The sequence below is a fragment of the Enhydra lutris genome, unplaced genomic scaffold (genome assembly GCF_002288905.1).
Source record: "Enhydra lutris kenyoni isolate GAN:26980312 unplaced genomic scaffold, ASM228890v2 scaffoldscaffold3, whole genome shotgun sequence".
In the NCBI taxonomy this organism is placed as follows: Eukaryota; Metazoa; Chordata; class Mammalia; order Carnivora; family Mustelidae; genus Enhydra; species Enhydra lutris.
The window spans coordinates 8,765,044-8,787,034 of record NW_019154087.1 but is presented as its reverse complement, the minus strand read 5'-3'; the positions used below and the strand labels follow the sequence as shown (position 1 = coordinate 8,787,034).

Below are 21,991 nucleotides of genomic sequence, written 5' to 3'. Positions count from 1 at the left end.
GATAATCCTTAAATGACTGAACATGGCTGGGTTCCAATGCAATTTTATTTATAATAACAGGAGATGGGATAGATGGCCCATGGAGTGTAGTTTACCAAACTATATGGTCCCGTCCCACATGTCTCACAGAGCCAGAATTACGCTGTGGTCTCTAGCTCAGATGCTTCTGGTTACTGCATGTGAGTGCTGAAAACTACCGTATTAAAATTCAATTAGTAAGGAATAGAGCCAGAATTTTGAATTCTGAAAGAGTTAAAAATTAAATAAAAAGAAAAGCCTATAATATGTATTATCAAAGACAAGATAAAAAAGAAAAGGTATGCTAGACAAGGAAGAAGAAAGTTGCAGTGAATAGCCAAACCGGATGCAGTACTGATGGTCACAGAGCTCAGAAGTGGGCCAGCACCAGCCAGATAAGTTTTATTCCCCAAAAAGGGGGCAAAGAAAAAGGGTAAAACATCCCTGCACTCTTAGATGTTGGGATTGATAAGAAATACCTTCCCAGGGGCAATTGAGCATCTGGCTCTTGGTTTCTGCTCAGGTCAGAATCTCATGGACCATGAGATCGTGCCCACGTGGGGCTCTGCCTCAGCAGGGAGTCTGCTCAAGAGTGTCTCCTTCTACCCCTCCACCCATATATGGACGCACTAGCTCTTTCTCAACCAAATAAATCTTTAAAAGAAAAGAAAGAACTTCCTATACTTGGATATTTTATACCCTAAAAATTGAGATGTTGGCAGGAGGGGAAAAAATGATCAGTCCATTTGGTGAGGGAGGCAAGGAAACAGCGGTGTTCAGCTTAGTGACTGTAGAAAAATCGTGAACCCTACAAGTGTGGGCAAGGAGGCAGTCTGTCCAGCTCTGTAGTGCTGTTCAGCGGTCAGTCCCATTGGTCCTGTGGTGTCCCTTCAAGTCACGCTGCATAAACCTGTCTTGCTACCTCTCTATCCTTAACAGTTTCCTTTAGCACCAAATAATGTTTAATCATAAGAGAGGTGGAAAACTGAATCAACAAGAAAAGTTTCACTTATATTTAACATATCATCCATTGTACATAGTGTACGTCAGAAGATTTCTATTTTAAGTTTTTAAAAATGATTTTTATATAGTTAGCTAAAAAAATCCCAACTATCCAGAAAATTCATATTCTCAGCAATGTATTTTTGGTACCACCTGCTATCTTACGTATTTCTTGTCTGCATGTATCTGCATCTGGTAGCTAAGTGTCTGCAGGTAGATCACTTTACATTTTGATGAACTGATTTTTTTTTTAATTTGGAAAAATGTTATGTCCCTTGAATACCTTATGGTCCAATGGAGACATTAGAGTATGTAAACAAATCTTGTAATATGTGCAACAGACTGGCAAATGTTGTTTAGAAGTAATATAAAAGAAGAAAATATTCTTTTGTGTGTATGGAAGTGATTTGAAGAAAGAACTAGAATTTTCCCAGAGTACATGGCATAGGGGTGGGTAGGACTGTTCAGAGAGAACAGCACATACAGAGGTACAGAGGTATGTGGGGATGTACTATTTTCAGGGAACTGTAAGGAGTTTGGTATTAGCAGAAAGTAAAGGGCAAGGAGGAGCCAAGTAATGGGAAATGATACTAGAGAAAGAAGCAGGGGACAGATTATTTTTTCCCCATCCCCACCACCCCTCATCATTCATCCCTGTTTAGAGACTATAGGTTTGTTGACATTTAAATACCATAAAAATCAATGTATACATGTAAGGAAGTCTACTCCCCATCCTTCCATCCTGTGGAGAACTTTTTTTTTTTTTTTAAGATTTTATTTATCTTTTTGACAGACAGAGATCACAAGCAGACAGAGAGGCAGCCAGAGAGAGAAAGGAGGAAGCAGGCTCCCCGCTGAGCAGAGAGCCCGATGCGGGGCTCGATCCTAGGACCCTGAGATCATGACCGGAGCCAAAGACAGAGGCTTTAACCCACTGAGCCACCCAGGTGCCCCCTGTGGAGAACTTTTAAAAGATGGAATTTTATAGAGATCTTCCAAAGATTAACTGCATTGTTTTCAGTTTTCCTCTGTAGTTTATCAAAAAGCAAATACACTTTTTATAAGAGGAAAAATTAAGATTAGTTCTAGTTAAATACTGTTTTGGGTCTTTTGAATAGAAACGGATGAAAAACATTCTAGTAAAAGAACTTGTGAGTGTGTGTGTATGTATTGATGTTGTTCTCTTTTCTTTACTCTTTTGTATTAATCAAGAACGGCCAGGTACCGCGGTTCATTCTGCACCCCTGCTGTCAAAGGCATCAAGTCTTTTCTTGCATGGCACTGTGGGTCTTTACAAAACTGAGCAAGCCCAACATTAGACAGACAGCCTACAGACCAACTGACTTATTTGTTTTCATACAAACACATGCTTGGATGTTGTCATACAGAAATCCTTTTTAAAAGAATTTTTTTCCCAAGAACAAAGGACATTGTAACCCTAGTGCCTAATCCTGTGCCTGGCACATAAGTAGATACTCCGCGTATGTTTGTGGAATTGAACTGCTCTGTGAAGCCTCAAACTGAGTGCTAAAAACTCCTGTAACTCTAGGAGTAACTGGATATTGTAAGTAGCTGTAATATGACTTGAAATGTTGTCTTAAAAAAGCATTTCCAGCAGTTGAGAAACTGCTTAGAAGATCCAGATTTAATTGGGCAAGTATTGTTCTCTTTGCAGAATACAAATACAAATACAAATCTATCAAAAATAAATTCCTGCTTTATCTTCATCTTCCTTTGCAAAATGGAGAGGCATTGTCAAAGGGGGAAATGTCTAATAATAAGTTGAAGACTTCGGGCAGTTTTACTTCAAAGATATCTCTTAAATCGTCTTTACAGGTTCACTGCCTGTGTTATTATTCATGTTCTAATTTAAGACCTCGAGATTGTATTAGCTTCCTAACTGGAAGTTACACTTCATTCCTGTGCCACCTCCACACTGCTTCCAGAATTGTTTACTTTCTTAAACAAAAATTGAGCCTGTCCTTCACTTGATTAAAGACCTTCCATGGTTTCCTATGGGCTGTAAGATAAAGACCACAGTCCTTGGCATCACCCACTGTATGTATATAATCATACCCCTGGAGTTGTTTTTTGTTTGTTTTTACTTCACCTACTTTCATATCCCCACGTTTTCAAGAATCCTCTGCCAGTTCTTCTTAAACTTTTTTTGTGACCTGTCACGTGTGGAATAATAACCAGATAAAGTCACTGTCTGACTCCCTAGAGTCTCTGGCTTCTCTGGGCTTCTGGTCCACCTGAGAGCTGAAGGAAGCAGAATCTTACTGTAATCTGTTCCCTGTGTAGCAGTTGGGAAGGTCTGTCTCACCTTGTGACCTCACTAAAACTTTTTCCTTCTCAGGAATGGTGTTTACTTTGCTGTACCTTTATTATTTGTGCAGAATATTTGCTTGGCCTTTTCCTACCTTCTCAGCCCAGTAAATTTCCCCTGCTTGCCATTTAAGGTCCCGCTTACTCAGATCAGGGAAGTGTTTCTGGATTTTTTAAAGGAAATTTGAAGTGCCTCGTTTCCAAAGTCTTAAGGCAACTAATTCTAACTCCTCAAAATTCTCACTTTCCATTTTCTGAGCCAGATGTAATCATATAATTTTAAGCTTAGACATTACCTACTGCACCAATAGCGATTTTATGTTTTTAAAAATACAAATAAAAAGTCTCACTTCTTTTTGTAAACCATTTCTTTCTCCCATAGATTACATTCCCCATGGTATCAAATATACCATCTCAAAAGGGTTACTTATGTAAATGATGATGAGCACAGTATAAATATATATCATTACTACTTACTCAGTTATACTGTAAAATTAAAAGTTGTCAAGTTATTTCTTATAAAAATATTTACTAAGCTAAAAACTATAAAAGAATTCTAAAAATTGGTTTCCTTGGATCAACAGAGCCTATTGCTTATTTTAACTGTCATTGAGCTTGATCTCTAACATATTCCTCTCAGCTATTTCTGTCTTTCTAAAAATGTTTTATAGGGGCGCCTGGGTGGCTCAGTCAGTTAAGCATTTGCCTTCGGCTCAGGCCATGATCCCAGGGTCCTGGGATGGAGTCCCATGACAGGCTCCCAACCCCACAAGGAGTCTGCTGCTCCCTCTGCCCCTCCCCCTGCTTGTTCTCTCTCTCCTCTCTCCCTCTCAAAAATAAATAAATCCTTTTAAAAAACAAAAATAAAATAAAAATTAAAATATATATCAATTAGGTAAATGTTGCTGGTTTTATCTCATTAAGTGATTGGCTTTTAGTATCACAGCATTTGTCAAGTTCCAATTTAATTCTCATCCTTAAATTTTTAGTTAATGTGGCAATTGTTCATGTATTTTGTCATCTTTTGTGCTACTATCTTGGCTGTTGATTAAAACTTGTACCTAACTCTGTATGTTGACTGTTTTCCACTTTTAATATGTTAATATCTGAAAAGTAAGGGCCAAGTATTATGCTTCTTTGTATTGTTAATAGTGCTTTGCACAAAAAAGTTTATCAATCAATGTTTTTTAGTTACTTTCAAAATATGTGGATAGTTAAGATTTTCTTTCTTTTTTTAAAATTTATTTATTTGATACAGAGAGAGCGAGAGAGGGAATACAAGCAGGGTAGTGGGAGAGAGAGAAGCAGGCTTCCCGCTGAGGAGGGAGCCCGATGAGGGGTTCAATCCCAGGACCCTGGGATCATGACCTGAGCCAAAGGCAGATGCTCAATGACTGAGCCAACCAGGTGCCCCAAGATTTTCTTTTTCAAATTTTATATAAAATCCATTTCGGTTTCCTGATACCTGTTCAGCAACTATTTCCCTTTCCTCGTTGTCTCAGTTTAATTACCAAATAATATAATGAAGAGTGTTTCTTGCAAGGGGTTGAATGGGTTTTGCAAAATATTGCTTATTTTCTAGTCTCTAAAGCTATTCTTCCTTCAGTCTAATTAAACTTTTGGATTACTGAATTACATAAAAGATATTATAAAATCATATTCCCTGAAACACTGAGAACTTCAAGCCTTAAAAGATAGTAGCTAAAGTGAGATAAACCAGACAGAGAAAGACAAATACTGTATGGTATCACTTACAGTGTAATCAATCTTAACACACACATACACACAGACACGATTTCTAGAAACCAAAAGTAGAATGGTTTTTGCCAAGAGGCAATGGAGAAATGGGGACAATTTGGTCAAAGAGTACACTTTCAATTATAAGATGAGTAAGTTCTGAGGATTTGATGTTCAGCATAGTGAGTATAATTAAAAATAAGGTGTGTACTTGAAATTTACTGAGAGTAGATCTTAAATGTTCTCATTATATACAAAATTGAGTTCACTTTATTGGATATATTGATGGGTATGTTAATTACTTTGATCTTGGTAATCGTTTCATAATGTATGTGTATGTCAAATCATGTACACTAAAATATATGCAATTATATTTGTCAATTATTCCTCAATAAAGTTGGAAATAAAAATTTTTAAAGATAGCAGCTAAAGTCAAAGATAAAAAAATTTTATAGAAGTCAACTATGTCCATCTCTAGGCTGAGTAATGTGGGCCAACACATGGAAAGATTTAATAAATATAGGCATGTTCTAGGGTCTCCTCTCTTTTAGTGATTCCTTTTTCAGGTTTCTGTTGAAGAGAGCAAGCGTGTTGCTGTAAGTTCTCCTTACTCTATTATGAAAAGGCTGTGAATTGAGCATTTCAGGGGTTGTGATAAAAGCAGGGAGAGGAAAAAGGAAGTAGACTTGTTAAATAGCAATCCTTTTTAACACTGAGATTTAGAAATTTACAAGAATCTGTGTTTTGGACGCCTAGGTGGCACAGTCAGTTAAGTGTCGGACTCTTGGTTTCAGCTTAGGTTGTGATCTCAGGGTCCTGAGATCGAGCCCCCCATTAGGCTCTGTGCTCAACATAGAGTCTGCTTAAGACTCTCTCTGCCCCTCCCCCACAAAAATACATAAGTAAATCTTTAAAAAAGAATCTGTGTTTTAAGCCTACCTTTCTAACATTCTAATCTCATAATTTTGGAATATTTATTCTTTCATTCAAAGAACATTAATGTCTACCATATGCTAGGATCCGAAGATAACAAGCATTTCCTATGTTTAAGGAGCTTGGACAAGTCCTAGGATAATTATACAGGAACAGTAATAATGATGATAGCATCTTAACTGAAGCATCCATGCCGTGTGCCTAGCACTGTGCTGAGCAGTTTATATAGGTTATATTATTCAATTCATAGAGCCATCCTCTGAGTAGAGACTAGGACTGTTAAGGATTTTGAAGTACCAACAGGTTTTAAATGATCTGTCCAAACACACAGCTAATAAATGGAGGAGCTAGAATTTTAACCCAGTTAAGCCAAATTTTTTTATCCTCACTTTTAGCATGTATGCCAAATTACAAGTTATATGTAGCTGGTAGAGTCATAGAAGGTAATAAGGAGAAGACTTTTAAGCTGAGACTTGAACAAGAAGTAGAACTTGTCAGACAAGGAGATAAAATATTCTGAGCAGAGAGAGAAATATGTGTGAGGACAAGGAGGCAGAGAGCAGTAGCATGGTGATTTTGGCTAACTGTGAGTGCTCAGGTGTGCTTAAGGAACTGCAGATAAGGTAGGAGAGTTATATCAAAATTATAGAGGCCTGAAAGCCTGTGAATTTGGCTCTTGCCCTTAAGGTGCCATTAGATGGTTATAAAATAGGTTACTGTATTTGCAGTATAAGAATGATCACTTTGGGGACACCTGGGTGGCTCAGTCCATTAAACGTCTGCCTTCGGCTCAGGGCATGATCCCCGGGTTCTGGGATCGAGCCCCACGCCCACCGGGCTCTCTGCTCAGCGGGGAGCCTGCTTCTCCCTCTCCTTCTGCCTGTCTCTCTCTCTCTCTGTGTCAAATAAATAATCTTTAAAAAAAAAAATGATCACTTTTGCAGTGATATAGATCAGGGGAAGAAGAAGGAAATAGACTGCATGCAGAAAAAACAACTAGCAAGACAGTTATGATATTCTAGACAAGAGATTGTGTTGTCTTGACTCATTGAGTGCCTTGTGTGTGCTGTTGCCGAGTCTACAGTGTTGAATAAAAGAATATGACCCCTGCCATTATATACAGCCTACAGCCTGTTGGGAAAGACGGACAGTAAACAAACACATAGCTATGTAATAAAGAAGATGGAGGAGAGATGACCATTTCAGGAGGGAATTAAGAAGTAGCATTAACCACGCCTACTGCCTATCCATCAAATTTAGAAGGAAAGGGAGATGCCTAGAATAAGTTCAGGGTTTCTTTTAAATAAATCAGAGCTGTTACCAAGGATCCACCTCTCTTCCCAGTTTCCAGATCTGTTTTCTCCATGCATCATGATACACTGATATGTTTTTATTAGGGTAAAATGTAAAGACTCAGTGCCACTTGTCTTTCCTAAAGGAAGGCACTCCCTACCATCACATACACACCCTGTTGATCATTCAAAATAAATAAGAGCCATGGGACCTGATTTTTCAAAGTGTCTGTTTTAATACCTTAGTCTGAACAAGTATTTCTATGCTAACTAAGTTAGATTTAAACATTTGATAGAATATGAAATTACAAGTGTCAAATTGCAGAATTTTATTTAAAAAAGCAGCCCTATAACTGTGGTAATAGAGTTGAATCATTAAGAATAATCCTTAATATGAAATACCAGAAATGCTTTTAAGTCCTTTTTGGAAAGGTCAGAGAAGAAAAGAAAATGGTATTAATTTAATTAATTGGTATAATCAACTAAAATAACAACACATTTTCAGTAATCACCATGTAACATGAACTGTGGGCGTTTCCTTCAGAAAGATACTATAATGGAGTCCTAGAATCAGGGTTGGAAGTCCCATGTAATAGGTCATGTAATAATTTGTAGTCCTGGGTGCACCAGAAGATTTCAGGTGAACTTTATGGAATTATTTAACAGAATTGTGTAGGGGTATTTCTTCATCTGTATATTTTGAGGAGAATTCTTGTCAGATATACACAGCCCTCTCTGAGTAAAGAACCACCTTCTCACACATGAAGAAACCAGGGCTGAGATGTAGGGACTTGCCAAGGTCTTGAATAAGTTCTCTTGAAAAGGCAGTTTGCCCTATGATATTTTTAAGTAGAGTTTTAAGGTAGCAGCCACAGTATCTATGACATTGGGGCTAGAAGGGCTCAGAGTAGTATTAGGAAGGCTTGGCTTATTTTTTCATTGAGAGTTGTCATATGTTGATTTTAAAATAACAGAACATGCCATCATTTAGAATGCATTCTTCCACCCTAATATCCCAGAACAGTATTTTTAAAGAAATTCTAGGAAGGGTGTTAACTCATTCAGGGTTTTACAGGAAGGAAAGCTCTTTCCTACTATTTTTTAAGCTAACTTTCACTGACAAGATCAGACCAGAAAAAGACCAGCTGGCTGTTGGCCCAGATGTTATAATCATTGAAGTGTACTCAACCTGCACTGCCCAGGGACAGTTACAATGTGTGTGTGTGGAGGGGGGGAAGGAGGGTGCACCTAGATGCATGCTGAGTGTTGTTCCAATAACTTAGATGACGTGTGTGCTCTATATCCTTTGCTGTGTTGTTGATCTATTGGAAAGGAAATTTTAAAATAGCCTAGAATATGAGTTTTCCCATAAGGGTGAAAAGGATAACTTCAACTTTAAAAAATAACCAAACCATTTACAGCTATTTCCCCAGCACCTAAAACAGGGCCTGGCCCAAAGTAGATACATAATAATTTTTTTTTGATGCAAGAATTATTTAAATTTCTTTTGCTATGTATATCATATTTCAGAACAAGAATTTTTTTCATTTGTCCATCTATACTATGTATCCTTATACTGATAGGATAGTAAAGTAAAAAGAGGACTGATTCAACATTCAGCCTACTTCTGCCTTTTATTGTATGTTCTTGGGCTTCATTCTCTGTTTCTTAATAGGTATATGACAATAACTACTTCACAGGATTTGGAGAAATATTAAGTAAAATACAGTACGTGAAAAGTGGTTTATAGATTCTTAAGGGCTATATAAACATTAATGTTATTTGCCTTAACTAATACTTTTAATAATTTGAAAACATATATTTACTGGAATCATTCTAGTTTACTGAATCCTATATATGTTGTAGGTAGGGGAGAAGTGATTCCCCATAATTGAAATGCAGGTTGAAAACTTAATTAAGTACATTTCAAGGAAGCTGATCATGCATCATTTTTACCTAATGTACTAATGTTGGGTGCAGATAATTAAATAATTAAAACAGCCTTTTTTTTTTTTTTAAAGATTTTATTTATTTATTTGACAACCAGAGATCACAAGTAGGCAGAGAGAGGTGGGGAAGCAGGCTCCCCACTGAGCAGAGAGCCCGATGGGGGGCTTGATCCCAGGACCCTGAGATCATGACCTGAGCCTAAGACAGAGGCTTCACCCACTGAGCCACCCAGGCACCCCAAAACAGTCGTTTTTAAACAAAGGAAGTTACCTTTACTGTGTCTTTGTTAATTGACTTTTTGCTTGCCAATTTATATATAACTTAAGAATTAATAGTTATCTTGTAGACATTCACCATATTGTAGATATTGAGACATATGCAGAAAGTACACACCAGCATTTTCCAAAGTGAAAATGGAATATTAACTTTTGAGATGTTTGATTAGAATTTGGGATAATATTTGTATATACTACTATAGACTTCTCTTGGAAATTTTTATTAGTATGGGTTCCAAAAATTTTTGCATATGGAAGCCAAGCTGCTTAATTTTGCTTCTACCCATTGTTTCCCAAATGTTATTTAACAAGAAAAGCCTTTTCTATATTACATCTGTTAACATTTACTGGAATGTTTTATGAAGCACTGGTATGAGATATAATGGAATTGATCCCATGAACTTTAACAGTCTATTTAGAACTCTAAACATAAGCACGATAAAGTAAATTTTTAAAAGAGAGAGAATGAATTGATTATAGGATTGAAATGCTTGTGATATCTGCCAATCTATCCTCATGGCCAAATCATAAAAATTGATCTGTTATTAAGTAAGTATTCCTTCTCTTATTGACCACTCCTTTTTTTTTTTTTTTATTGACCACTTCTGTGTGACTTTTTTCAAACTGCTTAGTTGAAGGAGGTAATCTTTCCAGATAGAGATCATCTGAGAACATCTCCAATGCCCTTGAATTTACTGATTGATTGAGAAATACCGAGACTCTAACAAATACAAGTTACTGCTTTTTAAATCAACTTTATTTATCATTTACATGCCATAATAAACTGCATCATTTAAGGTATACAATTAATGTAAACATAATGTAAACCTGGGGGTGCCTGGGTGGCTCAGTGGGTTAATAAGCCTTTGCCTTCGGCTCAAGTCATGATCTCAGGGTCCTGGGATCGAGCCCCACATTGGGCTCTCTGCTCAGCAAGGAGCCTACTTCCCCCCTCTCTCTGCCTGCCTCTGTGCCTACCTGTGATTTCTCTCTCTCTCTCTCTGTGTGTCAAATAAATAAATAAAATCTTAAAAATATATATATGTAAACCTGTGTCACCACCTTTGCAATCAAGGTAGAGAATATTTCAGTCAACCCCAAAACATTACTTCTGTTCCCTTGGTAACCCATCTTCTGCCCGGGGTTCCAAACTACCACTAGTCTGCTTTTTGTAATTATAGATTAGATTGGCTTTTTCTAGTATTTTAGATAAATGGAATTATGTAACATGTATTCTTCCATATCTAATTTCTTTAACTCAGTAAAATGATTTGAGACCTCATGCATGTTAAGTGTATCAATAGTTCATTCGTTTTATTGCCAGTTAGTGTTCACTTATATGTATATACATACTTTGTTTATCCATGCATGAATTGGTGGACATTTGGGTTGTTTACAGTTTAGGGCTATTGTGAATAAAACTGCTATGAACATCCATGTGCAAGTCTGGATATATGTTTTTGTTCCTCTTGAGTAAATACCTAAGAGTAGAGTAGCTAGGTTGTTATGGTGGGAAATGTTTAACCTTTTAAGAAACTGACAGTTTTCCAAAGTGGTGGTTGTATCTTATATTCCCATTAACACTGTATGAGTTCTTATTGCTCCATGTCCTTTTTCAATCTTTGGTATTGTCAGTGTCTTTAATTTTAGTCATTTTTATAAGAATGTAATTATGTCATCACATTGTGATTTAAATTTGCTTTGATCTGGTAACTAGTGATGTTGAGCATCTTTTCATTTACTTACTTCACAACCATATAGTTTCCTTTATGAAATTCTGTTCAAATTTTTTGCCCAATTGCTCTTGGTTGTGTTCTTATTATTTTATTTTTAAGGTTTCTTTGTATATTTTGGATCCAAAATTTTTTTGTCAGTTATGCCTATTGACATTTTATCCCAGTGTGTAGCTTGCCTTTTTATTTTCTTAAAGGTATCTTTTGAAGAGAAAAAAATTTAATTTTTTAAAGACCAGTTAATTTTTTATACTTCTAGAAGTTTGTAGTTTTAGCTCATACATTGAATTTTATGATCCATGTCAGGTTAATTTTTTGAAATGTCAAGTAAGGATCAGGGTTCATTTTTAAAATGGGTACCGAGGGATGCCTGGGTGGCATAGTTGGTTAAGCATGCAACTCTTGGTTTCAGCTGAGGTCATGATCTTAGGGTTATGAGATTGAGCACCCAAGTGGGCTCCATGCTCAGTGCAGAGTCTCCTTAAGACTCTCTCTCCCTTTCCCTCTGTCCCTCCCTTCTTTATTTGCTTTCTCACTCCCTAAAATAAAATAATAAGGTACTCCTGGGTGGTTCAGTTGCTTAGGCATCTGCCTTTGGCTTAGGTCATGATCCCAGGGTTCTGGGGTTGAGTCCCAGAAGGGGCTCCTTGCTCAGTGGGAGCCTGCTTTTCCCTCTGCCTGCTGCTCCCCCTGCTTGTGTGTTCTCTCTTTCTCAGACAAATAAATAAAATCTTTAAAAATAAATCAATTAAATAATAAATCTTTTTTATAAATAAATAAGAGTGTCTAGTTGTTACAGCATTATTTTTGTAATGCTTTCCTTTCCTAGTTGGATGCTATAAAAATAAAAACCATTATGGACTCCCTTCTCTATTCTGTTGATCTATATTTATATCCTCTGGACCTTATCACACTGTCTTGATTTTTTTAGCATTACAAGTTTTGAAATCAGGTAGTGTAAGTCCTTCAACTTTTTTGTTTTGACTTGCTTTCACTATTCTCATTTGTATTTCCGTATAAATTGTATAATGTTTGTCAGGTTTTTTCCAAAAGCTCTTATGAAATTTTTATTGGAATTGCACTGAGTCTATAGATAAATTTGAAAAGAATGAATATCTTAATACTGAGTCTTCTACTTCATGAACATGGTATATCTCTCTTTATGTAGGTCTTTAATTTTTCTCAATAATGTTCTAGTTTCCAGTAAAGTGTTTATTAATTTTATTTCTGTCTTTTACATTTTATTCTTTTTATATATTCTCATGTGGATTTTTAAAACTTCATTTTCTATTTACTGTTTAATATATAAAATACAATTTTTATAATAAACTTGTATTCTGTAATCTTGCTAGTAGTTTTGTAGGTTCCTTATTAGTATTTCTACATAAACAATCATGGCATCTGCAAATGAGGATAGTTTTACCTTTTCCTCTTCCAAGTTCTATATTTCCTTTCCCCCTGCCAGTTTTTGTCTTTGGTCTTTTGCCTTTTGCCTTTGCATAAAGACTTGTACCTTGAAAAGTGTTCCCTTTTCTTTATTCTGAAATGGTTGTACAATCTTACTGTTATTTCTTCTTTGGTAGAATTCAGAACTGAAACCATTTAGGCCTAGAGTTTTTTGGTGTAAAACTCATAATAAATTAAATTTTTTATTAATTCATTTCCATTTAAAAATATAAATATAGGGTCGTTTTTATTTTGTTTTTTTCATTTTGTGTCCATTTTGGTAACTGGATTTTTAAAGAAACTTATTTTTTATCAAAGTTGTTGAATTTATTGTCATAAAGTTGTTCACAGTGTTCTCTTACTATTCTTGTTGCTATCTGTAGGATCTGTAGAGATAACTTCTCTTCCATTTCTGATGTTGGTGATTTCTTCACTCTTATCCTTGTTCAATCTAGTTAGAATTTAATCAGTTTTTTTAAATCTTTCCAGATTTTGGTTCAGGTCATGATCGCATGGGTCATGAGAACAAGCCCAATGTTGGGCTCTGTGCTGAGTGTGGAATCTGCTTGGAGATTCTCTCTGCCTCTCCCCACGTATATACTCTCTCTCTCTCTCTAAAATAAATAATTAAATCTTTAAAAAAAAAAGTCTTCCCAGAAAACTACCCTTGACTTTCAATTTTCTCTATTGTTTTTAACTGTTTAATTGATTTCTGCTTCATCTTTATTATTTCCTTCCTTGTACTTACTCTTGAACCTTAGGTCATTAATTTTGGACTTCATTCCTACTATTTAAAGTTATAAATTTGGGGCACCTGGGTGGCTCAGTGGGTTAAAGCCTCTGCCTTCAGCTCAGGTCATGATCCCAGGGTCCTGGGATCGGGAAGCCGCATCGGGCTCTCTGCTCAGCAGGGAGCCTGCTTCCTCCTCTCTCTCTGCCTGCCTCTCTGCCTGCTTGTGATCTCTGTCTATCCAATAAATAAAATCTTTTTTAAAAAAGTTATAAATTTGTCTCTAGTACTGCTTTTAAGTATATTCTACAAATCTTGATATGTTAGATTTGCATTATCATTCAACTTAAAACACTTTCTAATTTCCTCATGATTTCTTCTTTGACCTGTGGTTTATTTAGATGGGTGTGGCTTAATTTTCAGGTGCTTGAGGTTTTCCTCTGTGTCTTATTGTTTACTCATTTCTAATTTATTTTCTTATAGTCAAAGCACTACTTTGTATGATTTCAGTCCTTTTGAATTTGTTGAGTTTTGTTTAATGGCTCATCATATGAGCTGTTTTAGTGATTATACCAAGTATACTTGAAAAAAATATGTATTCTGCAATTGTTGGGTATAGTGGTCCATAAATAACTATCAATTCAGTCACAGTGATTGATAGTCTTGTTCAAATCCTCAGTCCTTCCTATCTTTACTGATTTGCCTTCTAGTACTGTAATTGCTAAGAGTTAAAATCTCCTATTGTGATTATGGAATTATCTTTTTATCTCTTTAATCCTGCAGTTTTTGCTTTATATTATTTTGAGGCTCCGTTATTAGGAACATACTTATCAAGAACTATAAAGATTCTGAGACTTTACCCTATTTGAAAGCTAAGAAGTTAGCCTGTCACAATTTCATGGGGACTTGGCTAATGACATGAGATTCTCGGGTCAGAGACAGAGGACAATTTATTACTCACAGTTTACTACTCACAGGATATCATGATGTGTGCGTGTGTGTGTGCGCGCGCGTGCGCGCGCACGCACGCGCACAAGCTGATTCTCTAAGACCTGATTTCTGCTATGAAACTGTATGAGGTTTTGATGTTTGTATTTTCTATAGTGTTTTATATATAGCTGAGTGTGATCTCAGCTGCATTTTCAGGATTTTGGTTTTTTGGTTTTTTGGTTTTTTAATTAGAAGATGTTCATGTTATAGTTCCTGTCTTTCTTATTTTCAGTATTTATGTCTATCAAACCTTTTTTCTGGGTATTTCATTCAAAAGTGCACATATAGAAATATGCTGTATTTCACTAGTTATAAGTGAGTGTCTCTTAAATCCTCAAGAAATGCCATTTTTTATTATGTCAGCAGCAAGAGTAATTTTTCGGAGGTGGAAAGCATGTACAGTTTTGTAGTGTTTCATTTCCAGTACTCTTCATTTCTTCCTGAAGATTCAATTTTCCAATTTTCCATCTTATGTCATTTCCCTGAAACCTGAAGAACGTCATTTAGCATTTTCTGTAGTGCCATTCTGCTCGAAACAAATTTTCTTGGTTTCTTTTATCTGAAAATGACTTCATTTTTTCTTCACCATTAAAGAATATTTTCACTGGTACTAGAATTCTGGAATGACATTTTTATTCTTTCAGCACGTTAAAGATGTTGTTCTGCTGGTTTTTGCTCTTTATTGTTTGATTGAGAATCATTGGTGATTCAAATTGTTGTTCTCTGTATTCAGTTTGGCAGCTTTCAAGATTTTGTCTTTGGTTTTCAACAGTTTGCTATGACGTGTCTGGGTGTGGTTTTCTTTTCTTTTCTTTCTTTTTTTTTTTTTTTTAAGATTTTACTTACTTATTTGACAGAGATCACAAGTAGGCAGAGAGGCAGGCGGTGGGGGGGAGGGCCGGGGAGCAGGCTCTCTGCTGAGCAGAGAGCCCGATGCAGGGCTCGATCCCAGGACCTGAGATCATGACTGGAGCTGAAGGCAGAGGCCCAACCCACTCAGCCACCCAGGTGCCCCTGGATGTGGTTTTCCTTATATTTATTTTATTTTAAATTCACTGAGCTTCTTCATTGTGTAAATTTGTTTACCAATTTGGAGAAATTCTGGCTTATTCTTATTTAAATATTTTTTCTACCCCATCTTCTCTTACCTTTTCTTCTGGGACTGTAGTTACACAAATTAGACCTTTGATATCATCCCATGAGTGATCTTTTAATGTAAATCTTACCAATTCACCTTCTACTTAAAACCTCTCAATGATGTCTCTTTACAACTAAAATACAATCCACACTTTTCACCATGTCTTTTATGGCCTCATGATCCACTTATGACTATCTTTTGGACCTCATTCCTACTTCTTTTCCCTTTATTCACTCTACCGCAGATTTTTTTTTCTTTCCCTGGAACATATTAGTCATTCTTGCTCTTTGTACTTGATACCTTGAATGCTCTTCCCCCAGATCTTTCTGAGGCTGACTCCTTTGGACATCTGCATAAGTTACCTCAGAGACTTTCTCTCACCACCCCGACTAAAAGTTGCCCCAGTCCCTTAATACATATATACATTTTAGACCTATATCTGTTTTAATAACTTTACTGAGATAGAATTTACATAAAAAAATTTAACCCACTTAAAATACACAACTCAGTGGCTTTTAGGATATCCATAGTCATATGTAACCATCACCACAATCACTTTTATACATATCTATTTTATGCTTACACTTATCTATCTTACACATGTATTAACTGTTTTCTAGTACCAAGAACAATGTCTGGTATATAGTGCATGCTCAATAAAGTTTTATGAGTAGATGAATTTCATTAGCTCTAAGATAATTTAGGCATTAGCCTCTAATAAAATATGAGGGAAGTTCATTTGACTACTTTCAGCTCTAGAAGTATTCTTTGATCAGAGCTATGCTATTTTGAGGGCTCTCTAAAACAGCTTAGCCCATATTTTAAGAGTTATTGCAGGAAGTTCCAAAAAAAGTCTTTTGATGTAATGAATATAAGTCATATTACACATTTCCCTAAGAGAAAATAGCCATCTTTTATTGACCTGACAGTTGCTGAGAAACAGAAAGCCTCTCAGAATTATTGCTTTGCTATTCTCAAAAGTACTTTGAATATTGTTTATTTGTTTAGATCTTTGAAATAGATGATAGAATCACTAGTACTTGTTTTATGTACTAATTATGGGTAATAGTAGGTTATTCATGAGATTCCAGACATCCCCTTTCTTTGGTACCTTTCATGTGGAATGTCAGTTCTGAGTTTGGGTGATCTGCATGGTATCTATCATCTTCTTTATAGGCTTTGATGCGACCTGGAAGAATTGATAGAATCATCTATGTGCCTTTACCAGATGCAGCAACAAGAAGGGAAATATTTAACCTCCAGTTTCATTCTATGCCAATCAGTAATGATGTGGATCTGGATGAACTCATCCTCCAAACAGATACATATTCAGGAGCAGAGGTAAGATAGTTCTGCTCAAAATACCTTGGTAACAGGAAAGCAGTGGGTTGGGGTCATTAGCAAAAAGACTGCTTGATACCAACTGTTTTAAATAACTGTATGTTAAGAAATCTTCAAACAGGAAATGCACTATATGACAGGTAGTCACTAAATTAAATTGCATTTTACTGGCCTCTATTGTATCTCAGTTGTTTTTACCTTGCTTCTGTCACTTCTCAAAATGTAGTCTTCAGAGAATTAACATGATATAGTGGGGAGAACATTGGACCAGAAGTAGAAGTTTCTTCTTTGGGGTTTCTTGATACATCAGCTTCCAACCATTCTATGCTTCTCTGAACTTCGATTTCTTGACCTGTCAAATGGAAATGAAACACAACTTTACATACTGTTTTCTAATAGAGATCATAAAAATGAAATTAGGATGTCATGCAAGTGCTCAGAAGTACAAGACTTGGCAGAGAAATTATATTATTACCATCTTTTATCATTTTGGAAAATTATGTCAATCTACTTATATATTAAAAATTCATAAAAACTGTAAAAGAGGGTGTCTGGGTGGCTCAGTTGGTTAAGCATCTGCCTTCGGCTCAGGTCACGATCCCAGGGTCCTGGGATGGAGTCCCACATTGGGCTCCCTGCTCTGTGGGGAGTGTGCTTCTCCCTCTGACACTCCCCCCATTCGTGCTTGCTCGCCCTCTCTCTCTCTCTCTGTCTCTCGCATATGCATGCTCTCGCTCTTTCAAAGCAATAAAATTTTAAAATAAATAAATAATAAAACTGTAAAAGGGACAGCCTATAATCTACCCTTAGCTGGGAAAGTATACTGTCAATAAGAACAGCAAGACCTCTGTGAAAATATGAAAGTTTTAAAGTATGGCAGGTAAACATTTCTTCCTCTCCTTAGCAGCTTTTTGCTTTGGCCATTTTTCTTTACAAAATAAAAATCCATTAAAATAATTGTGCTTCTTTTCTACATGCATTTCTCAAGAAAGGACAGACTGTAGTCCTCAACACAGAAATATCTTCTGAATACCACCAATATGGATTTGTACGGGGAAATTAATATATTTTCAAGTAAGAAATTATTTTTCTTCTGAATTATCCAGCATACAGACTCCACATTCTGTCTGCTTGCTATTGTTCATAATCTGTCCTCTGTAAAAACCAAAAAGAGATTAATACCTAATAGATCAATAGTGTACTCAGAATTGTAGGTAAATTTACATGTAGAATTAAACCGTGTCTATCATTCAGTCATAGTTAATAACAACAACTAAAATAGATCTAAATCTCTTCATTGTTTCGTCTCAACTATGAACTATGTATATTTGATTTCCCCACCTAAAGATTTTTCATTTTCACTGCGAGAGAAAAAAAAAAAGTCATGTAGAAAGTACCTTGAGAAGCAGTTGAAGTACATACATTTTTAAGTCCTATCTGAAAAAATAATCCTTATGAGCATCTTCTTGACATGACTGTCCATTTAGTTAAAATGAACGTATAGTTGCTGTTAACTGACTGCTCCAACATTTCTAGAATTCAGTTTTTGTTGTGAGACCAAGGGCTGGCATCATGTATATATGTCAGTTTACAGGAAGCAGCAAAGAGAAGAAACCAGAAATCTTTCACTTGAGCTGAATGAAGTGGAAGAGCAGTTAGCAAGGTATAAATGTGCCTTTCTCACTTTGAAGTAATTCACGGTAGTAGCATAGAAATGCAAAACAAAAATCAAAGCCTTTGAGGTTCTGTCTGGCTGAAAGGAAAAAACTCATTTGGTGCCAGAATTATTGTACCAGCTTGCTAGTTCTTATGTAGTACATGTCTTACTCAATCTGTAATATAAGCACATTCATTTCTGATTAATTTTTATATCAGATCTTCTAAAAATAGTCACAAGGGAAAAGTAGCAGAAAATTCTGTCCCTCCTTGAACTACATTTTTAGGTCCTATAATGATTGGGTGGGGGAAGTATATCCCACCCTGGTCCTAATTATAGTCCATATATTATTATAACTTCATAGAAATTTTATTCAGAGCTATTTCTTAGTAGTTCTAAAAGTCTTAAAATTAATAAATAGGAAATTTAAGACCGACAACATTTAGCTTCAAATAATATAAGATCCCATCTTTCCCCCCACCACTTTCCTTCAGAATGAAAATGGTGCATCGGTGTTGAAAGCCAAAATTAGTTTTGATTTATTGTTGTTGTTAGCAGCAAGATAAATTCAAGCTGGAACCTGGTCACCTGACTCTGGCAGAGCCAGTGCTTTATGGCTGATGTAACTAATTTTATTTCGTCCTTAGTCTAATGCAGATCCTTCAGCACAGAACCTATTACATTGTATATATTTAACAAGCATTTAACCAACTGAAAAAGAAAAACAATTTTAAAATTATATTTAGGAAAAATAGACTTCCCTTTGTCATTATCATAAGGTGAACCCTCTAACTTTGTAGCAACACACCTTGCTATGGCCATAGCTGCTTTTTCAAATTTAGAGAGTATCTCAGTGGCCACTTTTGGTGTAAAATGAAAGTACTAATAAATTAGTTGTCTTCACAGGAATGTTGTATCATCATTATTATATAAGTAATATATATATATATATATATATATATGAATTATCTATAATATATAGTATATATTATATATTAATTTAAACTGTACAGTCTTAGCTACATGAACAAGAATGTGAGCCAGAGATGAGGAAATTGTTGACACCAGTGTCTGTCTTTTAGAAACCTAACTGTTGTATTTTTTTAATGTTTAATTTTAATTAAAAAACTACAGAGGGGGTGCCTTGCTGGCTCAGAGGTAGATCATGTGACTCTTGACTTTGGGGTTGGGAATTCAAGCCCCACGCTGGGTGTAGAGCTTACTTAAAAAAATAACAACAAAAAGCTCTAGAGAGTGATTAGAAATGATATGGGTACTTTTAATGACTGAACTAGAGGAGTTACTTTTTAAAAATGTTTTCTTTCAACCTATTTTTATTTTGCCCAGTGAACATTGTTTATTAAAAGCTTACATGGCCCAGTGTTTTAAATGGCCTCTTAGACCCCTGTGAGTTACCTCATTTTCCTTCCTTGGAGAGGGTATACAGAGAACTGAAGCATTTCTTTAATTCTCAGGAGAGTCCCAAGAGGAAGTTTCTTGCCAACTGGAAGGGGAGTCAGGTCACTAGGGAGCAGCCTCCATGGAGAGGCTGAAGCAGGTAGCATCCTTCAGCCATCACTGCGCCCACCGCTCCCTGGTGGCCAGAACCTCTTTGTCTTTGACTTCTTGGCTGTAGCTCCCAGTTAATAGAAAAACATGTTGCCATTTAAAAGCAGATGGGAATTCAGTTCAGGAGGAAATAATAAGTCTTTTTTGGTTATACCCATTGTTTTCTTTTGCTTTGATTTTTGTTTTTTAAGTTATTTGTAGCAGATTCCACTTCGTTTTTTCATTTGTCTTTTATCCAGTTATCTTAGTTACTTTAGGAAAATTTTTATCTTACCCACCAACAGGAAATCAACAGTCACAAATATGTGCACATGAAAGGCATAACCCAGCCCATTACCCATGTGCCATGTGCTCAGGAACAGAGGTGACGAGTAAGATATATAATTTCCTCTATAGGAATTTGCTGACATAGGCTCATACATAGTGTCTGTAAAATTGAAGTTGAATGTTTACTTGCATTTGGGTGTTATCCTCCTGTTAGTGCTTATCTCATTAAGTGAAATTGATAATATGTCTAAGAGCCAGTTATCCGTTATATATTTTATAAATAATATATGCAATCAGAGCATTTATTTCACACATCAAGATTTGAGAATTCAACTTCCAAGACAAGCAATAAAAGGAAAACAAAGCAAAATTTTAGTGTTGCATTTGAATAGACTTTTAAAAGAATTGTAGTCTTTTTCTTTCAGGGTGCTTTCAGCAAGTTTTTGAACATTGAACCTCCATTTTCTCATTTTTAAGTTATCTCAGTGACTGAAATCATTTTGAGGGTTAAAACAGGTAGCAAATACAGAAGTACCAAGAAACAATGCATGACACATAAAGAGTGCTTCATAAATGTTGGGTCCCTTTATTCTTTCTCCCTCTTATCTGTTCAGTATTTATATTTACCACGGAAATTAGATGATGTTGCTATAAGATGGTAATGTTTTCCATTGCCTCAGTAACCAGATAATGTATCTGAAAGCTAAATTACAAATGAGTTGCTTCCTGTTCTTTTCTAAAGACTATTACATCTGCTTTATATGGTGATTTTTAGGGTAATCTAATGAACCTATTGGGAGAAAGTTCTCTTAAAGCAATTTATTAAATACATTCCACACTAAGTTTTTGAAAAGCTTTAACTTCATTTTAATTTACTCTGTCTATTCTTTTTTTACTAAAATCATGTTTCTTGCTCTGGATTTGTTTTGTAGTCTCTGTCTTTCTGGGTCTAATAGCTGAAGGTCTTAATGCCGGCTTGACGTTAAAAAATTACCTTCCAGTGTGCCTCATTAATTCAACAAGGTTCTAGTCACCATGCTTAACGCTATTATAGCTAATAAAGAGAGAACCTTAAATTAATTTTCTATCTTACTGATTAATATTCCTTCTGACATTCTCTCTTTTTTCTCCAACACAATGAAAACAGGAAAAAAATCATAGCCATTTCGGATGTCTGTACTCTTCCTACATGAAATCTCTTGAGGCAATTTTCCCCAAACTAAAAATCAGAACCAGTATATTTGAATTTGGCATAGATTGACTCTATCTAACAACCCATCTGAGATAATACTAGAGAACAGCTGCTAGCTGGTTTCAGGCCCTCTGGTTAGTGTCAGAGAGCACCCTGGCAGCCCTGTTCCATCCCCAAAGTGAAGCAGAGTGCCACAGTACTTAGCAACACTGTCTGCCACCTACTTGCTCTGCCTAATCAGAAAGTGCCCTGTGAATACATACTGCTGGAGCCAACCGGTCTACTGTTCTTATTTGAGATCCTTGTTACCACTCTACTCTTTTTTGTGCATTTTCCCTAAAATTCTATACCCCAGAATTTCAAAATCCTCTTGTCTTACACAACCTAGTGAAA

At 35.9% G+C, this 21,991-nt stretch overlaps 1 protein-coding gene across 1 annotated transcript in view; it reads left to right on the top strand.

The window, feature by feature from the left end:
* The window catches only part of LOC111154288 (spermatogenesis associated 5), a 325,382-nt gene that overhangs the window by 242,350 nt on the left and 61,041 nt on the right, over window positions 1-21,991 (top strand). Inside the window, exon 15 of the mRNA XM_022513797.1 lies at window positions 16,749-16,913. Coding sequence (XP_022369505.1) covers window positions 16,749-16,913 — 165 coding nt within the window. The remainder of the gene's footprint in view (window positions 1-16,748; window positions 16,914-21,991) is intronic.